The sequence below is a fragment of the Mesoplodon densirostris genome, chromosome 16, assembly GCF_025265405.1.
Source record: "Mesoplodon densirostris isolate mMesDen1 chromosome 16, mMesDen1 primary haplotype, whole genome shotgun sequence".
Lineage (NCBI taxonomy): Eukaryota > Metazoa > Chordata > Mammalia > Artiodactyla > Ziphiidae > Mesoplodon > Mesoplodon densirostris.
In genome coordinates, this window is record NC_082676.1 from 44961401 (window position 1) to 44977271 (window position 15871).

At 49.3% G+C, this 15871-nt stretch overlaps 1 protein-coding gene across 1 annotated transcript; it reads left to right on the top strand.

Moving 5' to 3' along the window:
• Positions 1–772: 772 nt before the first annotated feature.
• KIF22 (kinesin family member 22) lies at positions 773–15681 on the top strand. Its single transcript, XM_060078047.1, has 14 exons — positions 773–857; positions 7945–8140; positions 9463–9590; positions 9681–9835; positions 10062–10271; positions 10352–10582; positions 10713–10866; positions 10993–11128; positions 13029–13197; positions 13714–13882; positions 14267–14334; positions 15091–15303; positions 15397–15456; positions 15547–15681. Exons 1-14 carry the CDS (start codon positions 773–775, stop codon positions 15592–15594), a joined length of 2022 nt encoding a protein of 673 aa, XP_059934030.1. The 3' UTR covers positions 15595–15681.
• The last annotated feature ends 190 nt before the right edge of the window (positions 15682–15871 follow it).

Consider the following 15871-nt stretch of genomic DNA (forward strand, 5'->3'; position numbering starts at 1 on the left):
TGCGACATAAGGGGACACAAATGTCACCTGGCCTCTGCACCCCTGAGTGGCTGTGGGCTCAGCAAGAGGTGAGTGCAGCGTGATTGTCCACAATCCAGCCAGCCTGGTCCTGACCTAAATTAGTGACCAGACGTTAAAGCACCGTTGACTTGTCCTGAGGGCAAGTCCCCAAACCCACAAAACAATTCCCGCCTCACAAGCGCGAGAAACAACTTCTGAAGCAAGAAATTTTAAAACCGAAGACCACTACTAGTCGTTTAGAATAATCCCGTTTCCGCGAACATCTTCCTTATTCCTATAATGTGACTTATTATGCCACTAGAATAGCAAAAATTGTATTCAGTTCAGAGAAATTTTTGGAGAAATCGATGAAGTGCCTTCGATCCCCCTCTGCTTGATTCGTACCAAAATTCGTAGTTATTTGAGGGGGTAAAAAAATGAGGCGAAAACTCTACACTTAATGCAAATCTATGCCTCGAAACCCAGAAGGTAAAAGGAACCCAGTGCCGGGCGGCGCTCACCAGCTCCCCCGACGGCCACTGTCGCCAACGCGTCGGACTCCGGAGTTTGCGCGGTAGCGCCAGTCGGACGTCAACGGCCGCGTAGCCGACGTGCGCGCATGCATTCTACTCCAGGGGAAACTTTTTCTTACAGGACCCGGAGGCGAGCCCTAGAGGGCGGAATAGGGGCGAGGCACAAGCTGGGACTTCCGGCGGCAAGTAGCCGTGATTGGTGGAGCCCGGGAAAGAGGGCGGGGCAGCGGGAAATTCGAATGGAGAGGCGGGCCCAAGGAAGGAGTAGGATGGACGCTGGGGTCGCAGCGCGGAGGCGACGCGAGATGGCGGCGGCGACCTCGGGTACGCGAGCCCGGGCAGGGTGGGTGCCGTGGTCTGGAGACTTGTGGGGCGATAGGTCGGAGTCCGGTCCCGGCTCTGCGAGTTGTCCAGGAGATCCAGGAATAGGGCGGGGGCGGGGGCGTGGGGGGGGCTGGGGGTATGGGAGTCGTAGGCTGCTTCCTCCTCACTGTTTCTTGCTCTCGACGCAGATCTGTAGACCTGGGTTGAGACCTGGTTCCGGCGCACTTTTGAGCCCAGCGCACTTTTCCCTTGTGAGCTTCAGTTTTCTTCGTAAAATGGGGACAATGATCCATCTCAGATTACAAGAGTAAGCGAGCGAAGAGTAGCTAATACTCTAACCATAGGGACAAAAGGGAGCTGGATGCGCGTCTGGGGGAAGGGTTCATGTATGACGTGTTGTTTGGGTGCAGGGAGATCCCTGAGAGAGGTAAGAGTTTCAGACGGGCTGCAGCTGGGTGTGAGTTGACAGCATAGGATGTGCTGAGATCACAGAAAAGGGAAATAAGGGACTGTTTGTTTCCTTACGCTCTAGCCTTGGCAGTCAGCGCTATTTTAGGGTTGGAAAGGCTGTTAGGACATTCAGAATCTTGTTCTGCTCTGTTCCTGTAGACTGAATTCTGATCAGTGATTATAATGGGCACCATACTAATGTATTTGAGACCTTAGTGTTTTTCAGCCCCTGTGAAGAAACAGCTATCTAGTAGGATGTCAAACACGTGTTGAGCCCTTGCTAGGTGCCAGGCACAGTTGTAAGTACTTTATGATGATGAATCATTTAATCTCCACACAATGCTATGAGGTGGTTTACTGTTATTGTTCCTGTTTTACAGATGAAGAAACTGAGGCATAGATGAGTTAAAAAGCTTGCCCAAAGTTAACACAACTAGTAAATATTGGGGTCTGAATTCACACCCAAGCAGTCTGATTCCAGAGCCTCTGCCCTTAACCATTATGCCCAAGCACATGATATTCCTGCTGTCTGAGCACAACACCCCCTCACCCTTCTAAGACCCACTGTGTCTGGTACATAGTAGATATCATAAAAATGCTTGAATGAACATTGTCCCTTCCCTAGAGGAGCTTATAGTCTGTTTCAGTAGATAGTCATATAAATCTATAACATGAAAAGCAACGAGAGATATGTATAACCTGCTATAGGGAGCGCAGAAGCTGAAGTAAACCCTTGGGTATTCTGGGAAGACTTCATTAAGAAAATGATATTTGAAGTGGGTTTCAAAGGTTGGATAGGAGTTTGCCAGGCTTTGGTGGGACGAAAAGACCACCAAATGATCGATTTCTTATTTATGATGTAAAGAGTCCAAAGATGCTCTCTTTGGCTCAATTTCCTCATCAGTAAAAGAAGAGTTAAGTTGAATGAAGCTTGGGAGTTGTGGGAGAGGGGAAAATTAGGAGAAATAATTAGAAGTGCTAGCTTTGCCCAACCTCGAAGTTGCTTTTATGATGAAAGGGATAGACTCTTCTACCATTGGCAGATGTGTGCATGTGACTCTCCATCTGTCCTCCCCTGGATTGTGAGCTTTGAGGCAAGAATGGCAGTGGCCACTTTTATGAAGAAAACAGGAAACGAACAAGCCAATGTTTTATGTTAGTCAGTCAGATCTTAATTTGTTCAGCAAATATTTCCTGAGAGCCTAGTCTGTGCCTGGCATTGGGAATATAAAGGTGAGCAGAGTTCAGTTACTTGGAGAAGACAGACAGATATGCAGTTACAGTGGAGTGTGATGAGTGCCTGGATGGAGAGCCCATGGAGAGCCATGGGCTTACCTAACAGAGCCTTAATGGGGCAGTAATTTTACAAGGGAAGGGGTTTTTTTTAGAGGAAGTAAGGTGTAAGGATTTACCTCAATTGCTTGGGAGGCGGCAGGAGGTGGTAAGGAAGATATTCCAGGGAGAGAGAATAGCATATGCAAAGGCCCAAAGGTGTGAGAGAACTTGGTGTGTTGTAGGAATTGAACGAAATTCATTTGACTGAGAGCTTACAATACAAGGAAGGAAGTGGAGGGAGAATGATTGGAAGGGAATGAGACTGGAGGCAAGGAGACCAGTTGGGAGGCTGTTGAGATGAAGACAACCTTGGCAAAGATTGTGCAGTGGGGATGGAGAGAAGTAGACTCATTTAAAAAGGTAGACTTGACAGATGTTAATGAAGAACTGGTGTGGGAAATGAGAGAGAAGGTGGAGTTAAGAAAGACTCTCCCATCTTTGGGGTTGGTTCCATTTATTTACATTAGAGAGCATAGAAGGAAGATGGGGTTGCAGAGAGATGGGGAAGGATTCAGCTTAAGATGGGTGGAGTTTGAAAAACCTGAGAACCATGTAAGAAGAGGTGTCAGGGCAGCAGCTGGGAATGCAGATCCGAAGTTCAGGAGAGCCTGTGGTGTGGAGGTGTCAATTAGGAGTCATCAGCTTTGAGGTGGTAACTGAAGCCAAGACAGCAGGTGACCTTGCCCATGATTAGTCAGTCAGTAGTGGTTCTCAACTAGGGGCAGTTTTGTTCCCTGTGGGGACATTTGTGATGTCTGGAGACATTTTTGGTTGTTACACTGATGGGGCAGGGGGTGTATGTGCTACACTTCCTACAGTGCACAGGGGGCCCCCATCCCCAAAGAATTGTCCAGCCCCCAATATCAATAGTGCAGAAATTGAGCAACCCTGATCTGGAGAGAGGATAGAAAGAGTTTAGGAAAAACATTTAAGACTGGCAGAAACTGAGAAGGAGTGAGTAGAGAGCTGGTGGGTGGCAGGGAAACTAAGGGAAAAGTACGTTTCCCAAAGGAAAGCAGATCAAGGGTGTTGAATACTGCTGCGAAGTCAAACAGGATGGGGACTGAGCTTGCCTATTGTATTTAGCAGTAAGGAGGTCATTGGTGACCCTGCTCAGGGCAGAAGTGAGTTGCTGCCTTGAGGGGAGTGAGTAGCAAGAGAAAGAGTGTAATAATAACAATAACAATAGCTTACATTGCTGAATACTTACTGCCAGCACTGTGCTAAACATTGTATGTACAGTATTTCTCTGACTCCTCACGGTCTTATGAGGGTAGATACTGTCATTTTTATAACAAGTAACTAAGGCTTCAGCTTCCCGGGTGGCTCAGCAGTTAAGAATCCGCCTGCCAATGCAGGGGTCACGGGTTCGAGCCCTGGTCCCGGAAGATCCCACATGCTGCAGAGCAACTAAGCCCCCTGAGCCACAACTACTGAGCCCATGTGCCACAACTACTGAAGCCCATGCTCCTAGAGGCTGTGCTCCGCAACAAGAGAAGCCACCGCGATGAGGAGCCCGCGCACCGCAAGGAAGAGTAGCTCCAGCTCGCCGCAACTAGAGAAAGCCCGCGCATAGCAACGAAGACCCAACATGACCAAAAATAAATAATTAATTTTAAAAAAAAGGTAACTATCCAAAAACAAAAACAAAAAAACAACTAACGCTTGAAGAGGTTAAGAAGCCTTCCCAAGGTCACACAGCTAGTAGATGGAACTTGTCTCCAACTCTAAGGCTCATGGGGATACAAAGATGAAGGGGCTGAGAAGGCCCAAGGAATCACATAATGAACTTTGGAGTTAGACCTTCATCTGAAACTGTCACTAGCTAGCTGTTGACTATGGGCAACCTAGCTAACCTCTCTATACTGACGTTTCCTCATTTGGAAAATGGATCAATATATAATAAAACACTGAGCTTTTATCAAGTACCAGTGCTGTGCTAAGCACTTTTACATGAATTACCTTATTATTATTGCCTTAACAGCCCAACGAGTAGTTATTTTTATTTATTCCCACTTTTACAGGTGTGGAAATTGAGGCACAGGAATGGAAAATCATTTCCCCAGGTTATTTAGTTAGTTGTAAGTGGCAGAGCTGGGATTAGAACCCAGGCCATCTTACCTTGAATTTTTTCCAACCTTGAATTATTACCAACCTACTTACTATATACTAGTTACTCTGTTGACATTTTACTTCTTTCAATCCTTGTTAAGCTCTTCCAAGGCCCTCCCCACCCCATTTTATAGACAAGGAAACTGGGGCATATGGATATTAAATCACTTGCCCAGGGTCACAAGCTAATAAGTGTTAGAGCTGGAATTTAAATTCAGCCCTGTCTAGCCAGAGTCTATACTCTTTCTTCAACACCAGACTTCCCCTTCCCTTTGTACTGATAACTGAACTTCCTTAAGTGCTTCTGTATCTGCCATCTTTCTCTGTTCTCACCAAAAAAACCCTGGGAAAGATAGGAAAGGAGAGGCTCCTGCACACATTTTTGACAAGTTAGTGAACCTCTTTGCATCTTAGCTTTCTTATCTGCACAGGTGCATCTGCAGGTTTCTACTTCTGACTTTTAGGATTGCTATGAGGGTCAAGTGAAAACTAGATGCCCAAGTGCTTTGTAAACCTTAAAGTGAGAAATGGTGTTACTAGCTTCATTTGTCATATGGAGGAACAGAGGCCCAGTTTTGGGTTTTTTAAAATTATTTATTTATTTATTTATTTGGCTGTGTTGGGTCTTAATTGCGGCATGTGGGATCTTCCTTGCAGCACGCAGAATCTTTTGTTGTGGCATGCAGGCTCTAGAGTGCACCGGCTCAGAGTTGCAGCACACGGGCTCAGTAGTTGCAGCCCATGGGCTCAGTAGTTGTGACGTGCGGGCTTAGTTGCCCTGCAGCATGTGGGATCTTAGTTCCCCAACCAGGGATCGAACCTGCGTCTGCTGCATTGGAAGGCGGATTCTTAACCACTGGACCACGAGGGAAGTCCGAGGCCCAGTTTTTGGAATGGACTGTCTGCTATGTGTATACCTTACTTATGCATAAGGTTCTTCCCAGGGTTAGTCTGTCCACCTTTTTGTCCTGCTGTTTCTGTGCTGGCCAGCCTCTTGCCTTATATGAGGCCTGTGGTTCACAACAATCAGCTGCTACCACCAGCAAAAAAGGAGAGAGTCAGAGCTACCAAGAACTTTCCTACGTACCCAGCTGGTACATGACAGGGAGGCAATACGACATCCTCATTAAAAGCAGATTTTTAGAGATGAGATCTAGGTTTGAATTCTGCTGTTAGCTGTGAGTTATAGCATGGTATCCTCCAATATAAAACAGAGAAATACCCTCCTCGTAAGATTTTTTTCAGCCCATTCAATCCTCACAGAAATAGAGGCTTCTTTTTTTTTTTAGTTTTATCTTAACTGTTTTCTGATGATAAAAATAATTCATAATCCCCCCCAGCCCCCCACCAAATGACTTAAGATTTAATTGTGGGAAGCAAACTAAACAGAAAGCTTACCATAGATGATTGCATGTTAGCGCCTTTGCAAACTGAGCTGGGACAGAAAGGGACTGGGGGCTGCCTCTTAACCTTATCCCTTCCAAAGATGTCCACAGTGTCATTATTATTATTTTTTATTATTATTATTATTATTATTATTTTTGTGGTACGTGGGCCTCTCACCGCCGCAGCCTCTCCCGCTGTGGAGCACAGGCCCCGGACGCGCAGGCCCAGTGGCCACGGCTCACGGGCCCAGCTGCTCCGCGGCATGCGGGACCCTCCCGGACCGGGTCACGAACCCGTGTCCCCTGCATCGGCAGGCGGACTCCCAACCACTGCGCCACCAGGGAAGCCCTTATTATTATTTTTTAATGCAAACATTACAGCATTACAGAACTGGGTAACATAGAAAATAAACCCACATAATCCTCCATTGAGAGAAAACCATCATTAACAGTTTTGCAGGGGGCATATGATGTATGTATGTATTTATATGTATAATAAACTCCAGGTAAGAAACAAAGGCACAAAAAGGTCAGGCAGGGGCCTCCCTGGTGGCGCAGTGGTTGGGAGTCCGCCTGCCGATGCAGGGGATACGGGTTCGTGCCCCGGTCTGGGAGGATCCCATATGCCGCGGAGCGGCTGGGCCCGTGAGCCATGGCCGCTGGGCCTGCGCGTCCGGAGCCTGTGCTTCGCAACGGGAGAGGCCACAACAGTGAGAGGCCCACATACCGCAAAAAGAAAAAAAAAAGGTCAGGCAGTTCATTGACTGATTTTAGATAGGGGCATATGTCAACTCTTAATCCTAGAACAACCCCATGAGGTCCTGGTCGGCTACACCTTGACTGATCAAAGTGTGTCCCACCAGCAGTAGCAGCATCACCTGGGAGTTGCTAGAAATGCAGAACCTTAGGCATCTCCCCAGGGACTGAAGCCAAATTCATATTTTAACTAGATCTTCCAGGTTATTTGTGTATGCATTACAGTCTACACCCCACTGGACCTACTTACTGAGTGGGATAGGAAATGAGGCCAAGCTTGGGGACACCCACAGCATGGCCCGGGTGGAAAGAGCTTCCCCTGAAATGAGCTGTGGCCCCAGCCCTCCCAGTGGTATCCGCAGGACCCCAGCCTCCAGGCCTCCTTCCCTGCCTCTGTTGTCAAGGTTACGGGGGTCTCTAGTCTACTAAGATGCTGGAGTTTTGTTCTGCTTATTCCTCTGAAGAGCAAAAAGACACAATGTAGATTATGGTACAAGATAAAGTAATAGCCGCATGGCTCCAGGCATAAAACACTGAGGTGCTTGGAAGAGCTGCTGTGCCTCTACGAGCGTCTTCACTGGTAAAATGGGACTAACGGAAGCTACCTCTCAGTGACACCATGGAGATTAAAGTGTGCCGAGCATGTAGTCAGTGCTTCATAAATATTAACGTTTGCTAAGTACATGATCTGGTTTAGAGTCCCAGCCTATAGATAATCTCTCTCCTTCAAACCCCGCCCCACCCCGCCCCACTGCACTCTGCCCAAGACCATGTATTTGATTCATCTTTTTCTTCCATCCTGCCCTTCTGTGCTCGCCCTCACCAACAGAACACACAGTTCTCCTGCCTCACCAGTCCTCCAAGGGGGCCGTGCTTTCACACCTCCAGGCTTTTGCACGTGCCTTTCTTTCTGCCTGGCATGCTTGGCAGTGACCCTACTCATCCTTCAGGGGTCAGCTAAGTTAACTACCTCCTCCTCCGAGACTGCTACCCTTACTTCTCAGCAAAGCTACCACCATACTTCACACCTAAAGATTATCTTCTTCCAGGAGCCGGTCGCTGTCGGCTAAGCAAGGTGGGAGCTGGCCGGCGCCCACCTCCAGCTCGAGTAAGGGTAGCTGTGCGACTGCGGCCATTTGTGGATGGAGCAGCTGGAGAAAATGATACCCCCTGTGTACGGGGCCTGGACAGCTCTTCTCTAGAGATTGCCAACTGGAGGAACCACCAGGAGACTCTCAAATACCAGTAAGGTTCAGGCCACTCTACCTCCTATCCTCTCTTCTAGGCCTGCTCACACTATCACTTGCCCAAACAGTTTCTCAGACCTTCCTCCTCAGGATCCTTGCTCCTTCCTTAGCACAGCTTTGTTCACCACACCTTTGTTTGTTCATTCAGAAAATGTTCATAGGTGCCCACTGTGATAGGTTCTCTGTAGGATACTGTGGGGAAGACTGGGGGCTGAATCAGACACAAGTTACTGTTCACGGTCTTACAGGGGAAATAGGCACAAAGTGGGGAAGGAGCAGCAAAGGTCAGCATCCTGGAGAGCCCCACCTCAGGTCTTGGGGAGGTGTGGGAAGGGTTGGGGGAGCACAGACCAGCTAGCCAACCCAGGCTACAGCTGGGTGGTGTTGGAGGCAACCACCTACGTTTGGGGACAGAACTCGCAAGGGCAGCTACTTTAAAATTCCTTTGGAGATTTAAAGTTCAGCCTCCTTGGCCTGTTATTCTAGGCCAGAGGGTGGCAAACTACAGTCTGCAGGTCAAATCTGCTGAGAATCTTTTTGTAAATAAAGCTTTATTGGAACACAACCACGCTCGTTTATTTACATATTATCTGTGGCTGCTTTCTGCCTGACTGCAGCGGCAGAGTTGAGTAGTTGTGAAAGGAACCATGTGGTCCACAGAGCCCCAAATATTTACTATCTGGCTTTTTATGGAAGAAGTTTGCCAGCCCTGTTCTAGGCCCTTGACAATTTGGCTTCAGTTTCTTTCCAGCCTCATTCACCCTAACACATGCTACACTCCACGTATACTAATCCCTGCTGTGGCCTTAGCCACAGCTTCTCCGCTGGAGTGCAGTGAATGGACTACAGGTGTGTTGAGTCTCATCTAGTCATAAGCAGCATCCTCTCTTTACTCCATTACAGTGTACAAATACTACTTTCTATATATCCTGTGATATACCCTGCCCTTTCATACCATGTCTTGTTTGTGTGCTATTTTTGATACTTAGAGTATCTTTCTCTTCTCTGGCAAAATCCTCCTTCCCCAGGCAGAGTGCTACTCCAAGTGCGTTCTCATCTTCGTTTCCTGAATTGCAGCAAAGTATGGGTATCTATCTATGCCATCAGGCTGCAGAACTCCCAAGAGCAGGGACATCAAATTCATCTCTGTGTTTCTACACCAATACAGAGACGGGGATGGAACGGTGTTCAGTGGGTGCTTTCTTAGGTCTTTGTGCAAGAAAAAGGATAGAGACTCTTAAATCTGAGACCAGTTTTATCCTCTAGGTCTGGGCGAGAATGGAACCCTCCACTAATCCCCTCCTTTCTTCCTGCCTGCAGGTTTGATGCTTTCTATGGGGAGAGGAGCTCTCAGCAGGACATCTATGCAGGATCAGTGCAGCCCATCCTAAGGCACCTGTTGGAAGGGCAGAATGCCAGTGTGCTTGCCTATGGGCCCACAGGAGCAGGTGAGGAAGCCAGATACAGAACAGCTATGGGTCAGAAAGGGCTCGGGAGTGGGGAAGAAATTCTCACAGCTCTTTCCACTCCTTTTCCAGGGAAGACGCACACAATGCTGGGCAGCCCAGAGCAACCTGGGGTGATTCCCCGGGCTCTCATGGACCTCCTACAGCTCACAAGGGAGGAGAGCGCTGAGGGCCGACCATGGGCCCTCTCTGTCACTATGTCCTATTTAGAGATCTACCAGGAAAAGGTGAGGCCCCTTTCTGATCGGGGAGGGAAGAGACAAAGGGTCAAAATCAGACCCAGTTCTGGAACATGAAGCTCTGCTCTAGCAAGAAGGCATAAGACCTGGAAAGACAGAGGTTGGGGTAGTGGATGGCACAACTCTGAGAATCAGCAGAGAAAAGGAGCCTGATAGCCAGGAAGTAAGCAGCCTGTAACTGGAGGATTGGCCCTACCTCCCACTGCTCAAACAGGTATTAGACCTCTTGGAACCTTCATCAGGAGACCTGGTGATCCGAGAAGACTGCCGAGGAAACATCCTGATTCCGGGCCTCACGCAGAAGCCCATCAATAGCTTTGCTGATTTTGAGCAGCATTTCCTGCCAGCCAGTCGAAATCGGACAGTAGGAGCCACCCGGCTCAACCAGCGCTCCTCCCGCAGTCACGCTGTGCTCCTGGTTAAGGTGAGGCCCACTGACAGGGGTGAGGACCTGGGAAGCCCCTGGAGCCTAAGCTAAACTGGAGCCCTTGCTCTTACCCCCAGGTGGATCAGCGGGAACGTCTGGCCCCATTTCGCCAGCGGGAGGGAAAACTCTACCTGATTGACTTGGCTGGCTCAGAGGACAACCGGCGCACAGGCAACAAGGGCCTGCGGCTGAAGGAGAGTGGAGCCATCAACACCTCCCTCTTTGTACTGGGCAAGGTGGTCGATGCGCTGAACCAGGGCCTCCCTCGGGTGCCCTACCGGGACAGCAAGCTTACTCGCCTGTTGCAGGTCAGGCCTCCCATCTCGGGTTAAAGGAGCTGGAGAAGGGGGTTCTCAGGCCTGCTGGGGTGTTGGGGAACAGCAGTCAGGGAAGGGGAAGGTGGGGCTTCTGACCCACCCACCCTGCCCCATCCCTCAGGACTCTCTGGGTGGCTCAGCCCACAGCATCCTGATCGCCAACATTGCCCCTGAGAGACGCTTCTACCTAGACACAGTCTCTGCACTCAACTTTGCAGCCAGGTCCAAGGAGGTGATCAATCGACCTTTTACCAATGAGAGCTTACAGCTTCATGGTGAGGACCGGGGTTGGTAGGAGTGGAAAGGCCCAGTTTGGACAGCTGGGGAGTTTGCTGAGTCCACCAAGCATCAGCATAGAAGTTGACACCCCCTTTTTCCCCTACCCTGCCATCTTCCCCTAGTCTTGGCACCTATTAAACTGTCTAAGAAAGAACTGCTAGGCCCATCAGAAGCAAAGAGAGCCCGAGGCCCTGAGGAAGAGGAGACTGGGAGTCCTGAACCCCCAGCAGCTCCATCTTCTGCCTCCCAGAAACTCAGGTGAGCAGAGAGGGAGGGGTCTTGGGCATATTCCCTTTCCTGTTGTGTCTGGGTTGGGTGCAGAGTAGCATTGGGTTTAGCCTGTCGGATGCTTGAGCTGTAAACTTGTTCTTCCACTGGATTCACCCAAAATCCTACTCTACTGAATTCACTGAAGTGCTAAGATCAACCTCCAGCCTTGACGCTGCAGCTGGGGGCCATAAGGAGGCTCCCCCTTGAGCTCCTAGCCCCGCCTTTCTGTTTTCCAACCCCTTTAGGCAGTCAGCAAAGTCTCACATTTTGGCACCGATGTTTCAAGGATGAGTACTTTTGCTTCTGGTTCAAGGAGTAATGAGGACCCGGTCTTTCAGGTCCCAAGGGTAAGAGCAAAGCAAAGGAGATAAGAGATGAAGAGAGATGTCTCATTGAGACTCAGTCTGTATGTTAGAGTCCAACCTTTCTGTGACTTTCCATGGAGTCAGTTGCTGTCCTAACTTTGCCCTGCTTCTACCCTCAATCCAAACAAAGCCTCTCTAAACCAGGGAGGTGTGTGGCCTCCCTCCCTGGTTCTGATAGCCCCACCTCATGGCCCAGTATGCACTAATATTCAGGTCACCTGTTTAGTGGTCTTGCTTTCTGTGTCTGGCCACCTAGCCCTTCAAGGAACCAGCTGCAGTTTGAACTTTGTCCTTTTTCTACCCCTAGCCCAAATAAAGCTTCTCTAAACTCTGTAAGTCCTAAGACTAGATGTGACCTGAGGCGGCCAAGAATTCGTGTACAGTCTGCCCCAGGGGACTATTGTAGTTAAGGAAGGATGGCATACATAAAAAGGTGCTTGGTGCTTGTATTCGCTTGGAACCCCATCTCTCAACCTTGTCCTTCTTAAGCCATTTGTCAGCAGTCCCCTCTCCTATGTGTACAGACTCAGAGAAACATACACACCCGTACATCTGTATTGTGTGTGAAACAGGCAAGGTCTCTGTCAGATAGGCACCTTGGGTAATCTCAAGAGAATGGGGCACATCAGACCTAGACAGATCCTGACCTCAGGGAGCTCAAGTTTCAGTTGAGGAAGCAAGATGGGAACATCAGTATATGATGCAAGGTTGATAGTACAGAGCACAATAAGGAAGGAGGATCCTCTTGTTCTGTGAGAGCCGGGAAGGAAGAAATGACTTATGTGTTCACCCGTATTTTCTGATCCTGATCTTCTAGGCACTTACACACAAAGAACAGGACAGTCTCTGTCCTCGAGGAGCTAGTTCACAGTGTAAGAAAGAAGATATACAATCAAGCTGGCATTGTGGGAAAGGGGGCATCAAACTGACTTTGAATGATAATTGAGATCAGGTGTGAGGGGAAAAATTCCAGACAGAAGGAACAAGTGTTAGGCATTATCATATTCAGATTAAGTCAGGACTCTGTTTGAATGGGCCTTTCCTACTGCTCACAGGAGAAAGGCTTGGCAGTTGAGGTCTTCAGTGGTTTTCAGAGCCCTGCTGAAGATGACCTCCTCTGTGAATCTTTCACCGACTGCCCCTCCAAATGGACAGGCACCTGGCCCTTGCTGTCACCTTATCGCGGTCTCTTACTTTGTTAAGACAGTGAGTGCCTTCAGGGCAGGGCGGTGTCTTAGACCCCATGAATACCTGCCACTCAGGTGTTCATTAAATGCTGCTTCTCATCTGATCTCCTGGCATCCCTGAGAAGTTACTTGGGCAGGTAGTGATCAATCCCCCTTCGCCTGAAGAAGGCACAGCACCCAGAGAGTCTCGATGATTTGTTCAGGGTTGCCTAGCAAGTTAACACCAGGGTTCTGGAACCACAGAAACACCAAGTTAAGGCAGGATGAGGGGAATCTGCGGCTGGAGAGGGTGATGAGAGAAGAGGTAAGTGGGGAGTAACCTCTTTGTCTGCTCAGCCCCCTACAGAAGCTAAATAGCATGGACCCAGCTATGGTGGAGCGCCTTCTAACCTTGGACCGTCTGCTGGGCTCCCAGGGGAGCCAGGGGACCCCTCTGCTGAGCACCCCGAGGCGAGAGCGGATGGTGCTTATGAAGACAGTGGAGGCGAAGGATCTGGAAATTGAGGTAAGTGTTGGGGGGTTGGGGCTGGGATTCCTACTGGCCTTGAGAAGCAGCCCGAGGATCTTCAGATAGGGAAGGACACTGAAAGGCTGGACCAGCATCCAATTTTCACCCAACACTGGAATCCCTCAGTTCTCCAGCTTCTGCTTGAATGTCCTTAACATGGCTGAACTTTGAAAAATAATTGAGGTCAGATGTGAGGAGGTGAGAGAAAAAAAAATTCCAGGTAAAAGTACAAATGCAAGACATTGCCATTTCCTAAAACTCAGTTCATATTAAGTGAGGACTCTCTGCTTGAACTTCCCTTCAGTATTTCACAAGGAAGCTTGTTCCACCTCTGGACAGCCCTGATCATTAGAAAGCCCTTAATTACATTGGGCTCCAGTTGTCTCCTGGTAATTTCTCCTGTTGGTCCTCGCCCTGCCCTTTTAAGGCCTCAGAGCCCTGCACACTCACTGTCCTCATCTACTGCCCTAAAGTTGGTTCTGGGTCATATCTCTCCCTGATCCTTTCTAACAGAGGCTTAAGATGAAGCAAAAAGAACTGGAAGCCAAGGTGCTGGCCCAGGAGGCTGCAGACCCAAAGGAGAAAGAGAACTACTCTCCCACAATGCTCCGACCCCTTGCCCGCCGCACAGTCACAGTGGCTAAGCCCCTCAAAAAGGCTGTGGTGATGCCCCTACAACTGAGTAAGTTTGGCTCTGGCGGCCAGGAGGGCCCAGATAACAGAGATCTTAGAAGGAAGGAGGTGTTTGGAGCAGCTGTCCTCATGTCATTCATGTCCTCCCACCATGGGAAGGGGGAGGAGGATGTGAAATAAGAGCTGGGTGCACTGCTCTCAGGCATTTAGTACCATGGGGTAAACTGACCAGTGCATGACTGATTATCATGCAAGACCAACTGAGATTAGCTTCAAATACAGGTATAAGAAAGGTCGTGTGGAAACAGAACAAAAGAAGATTAACTCAGGCTGGAGGGGAACTGGGGAATCAGTAATGGAAGAACCAAGTGGCTACCAGGGGGGCTGAAAAGTGGCCTCTGCTGTGATTCCAGCTCACAATTCTTGCTTTCAGTTCAGGAGCAGGCAGCATACCCAAATGCCGAGATCCATATCTTGAAGAAGAAAGGCCGGAAGAGAAAGGTGAGAGTAGCCGAAGGCTTAGGCTATACCTAGAACCCAGGAGAATTTAAGGGGTAGAGAGCTCTAGTGAGAAGAGTACTGGCCAAAGAGTTACATGGCCTGTCAGAACACTTATCAGCTATTTACAACCCTTCCAAGTTGCTTACCCTCTGAATGCAGTGATGTCTCATAGGGCATTTAGGATGAAATGCAGTAATAGGAATGTACTTAGTGGGGTGGGTGTCCATTACCTGTTACTTTCCTTTCTTCGTGATGGCTCTTACTCTCAGTCAGTAGCTACTTACTAGGTACAGTGTGCAGCCTGGGTCCTGCCCTCTACAAACTTCAGAGCCCATTTAGGCAAACAGCCTAAACAGTCAAGAAATGAAACAACACTGAAAGACCTACCTAAAAACTGAGATGACATCGGGAGTGTGTCACTTGTTGAGTACCTTCTATGTGCTTTCCTAGGGGTGAAAGAGCATATTCTTTCCTTTTAGAAATGAGGGACCAGATTTAAGAGCTTACTATGTGTTTTACATTCATTAACTCATTTGATCTTTACAGCAACACTATTCTACTCTTTCACAAGTCGGATAAAATGACAATCAACCCAGAGAGTGACCAGAGGGAAGGGTTTTGGGAGAGACACTGGACAGGAGGGAAAGAGAGGCTGGGGAGGGCGGGGAGGTAGGTGCTGTTAGGTTCCTATCCTTGGCAGAGGAGTCCAGAGTGGTTTACTGCTGTTTCTGTCACTCACCTCCTCCTGCCTCATAGCTGGAGTCCCTGGATGCCTCAGAGCCGGAGGAGAAGGGTGAGGACTGCTGGGAGCTACAGATCAGCCCGGAGCTACTGGCCCATGGGCGCCAAAAAATATTAGATCTGCTGAATGAAGGGTCAGCCCGGGATCTGCGCAGCCTGCAGCGCATTGGCCAAAAGAAGGCTCAGCTCATCGTGGGCTGGAGAGAGCTCCACGGGCCCTTCAGCCAGGTAATATCCCAGGGAGGACAGCCCCGGAATGGAGTTGGGTGGGGGGAGCCTGGCACTCCCTAGACCCCTTCCCCATCGCTGCTGTCCTGCCAGGTGGAGGACCTAGAACGCGTGGAGGGCATATCCGGGAAACAGATGGAGTCGTTCCTGAAGGTGAGCTCACGAGACTCGGGCCCCCTCCTCCCTCTAGCCTGTGCCCTGCCCGGCCCTAACGCTGCTCTCCCTTTCCCTCCTGTGTTGCAGGCGAACATCCTGGGTCTTGCCGCGGGCCAGCGCTGTGGACCCTCCTGACTGCCGGCTCTCCTCCTCACTCTGCCTTTTTTTCTTTTTAAATCCTTGTGTAATTGCTTGTCTTGTAAATACAGTTTTCACTCCGTTGCTTCAGCCTGATTCTTGGGACTGCGAGGGCGGGGCCGGGGTATAATTGCTCTTGGGATGGGCCACAAGCTTTGCGGGATAACTTCTTTGGGCGCCATCTTTGGGAAAACACGAAGCAGCGCAGGATTGTAAATAAACCGCTGGAGTGGGAGGGGGAAGGGACGGTGGCCGAGAGGACACAAAAAGCTAC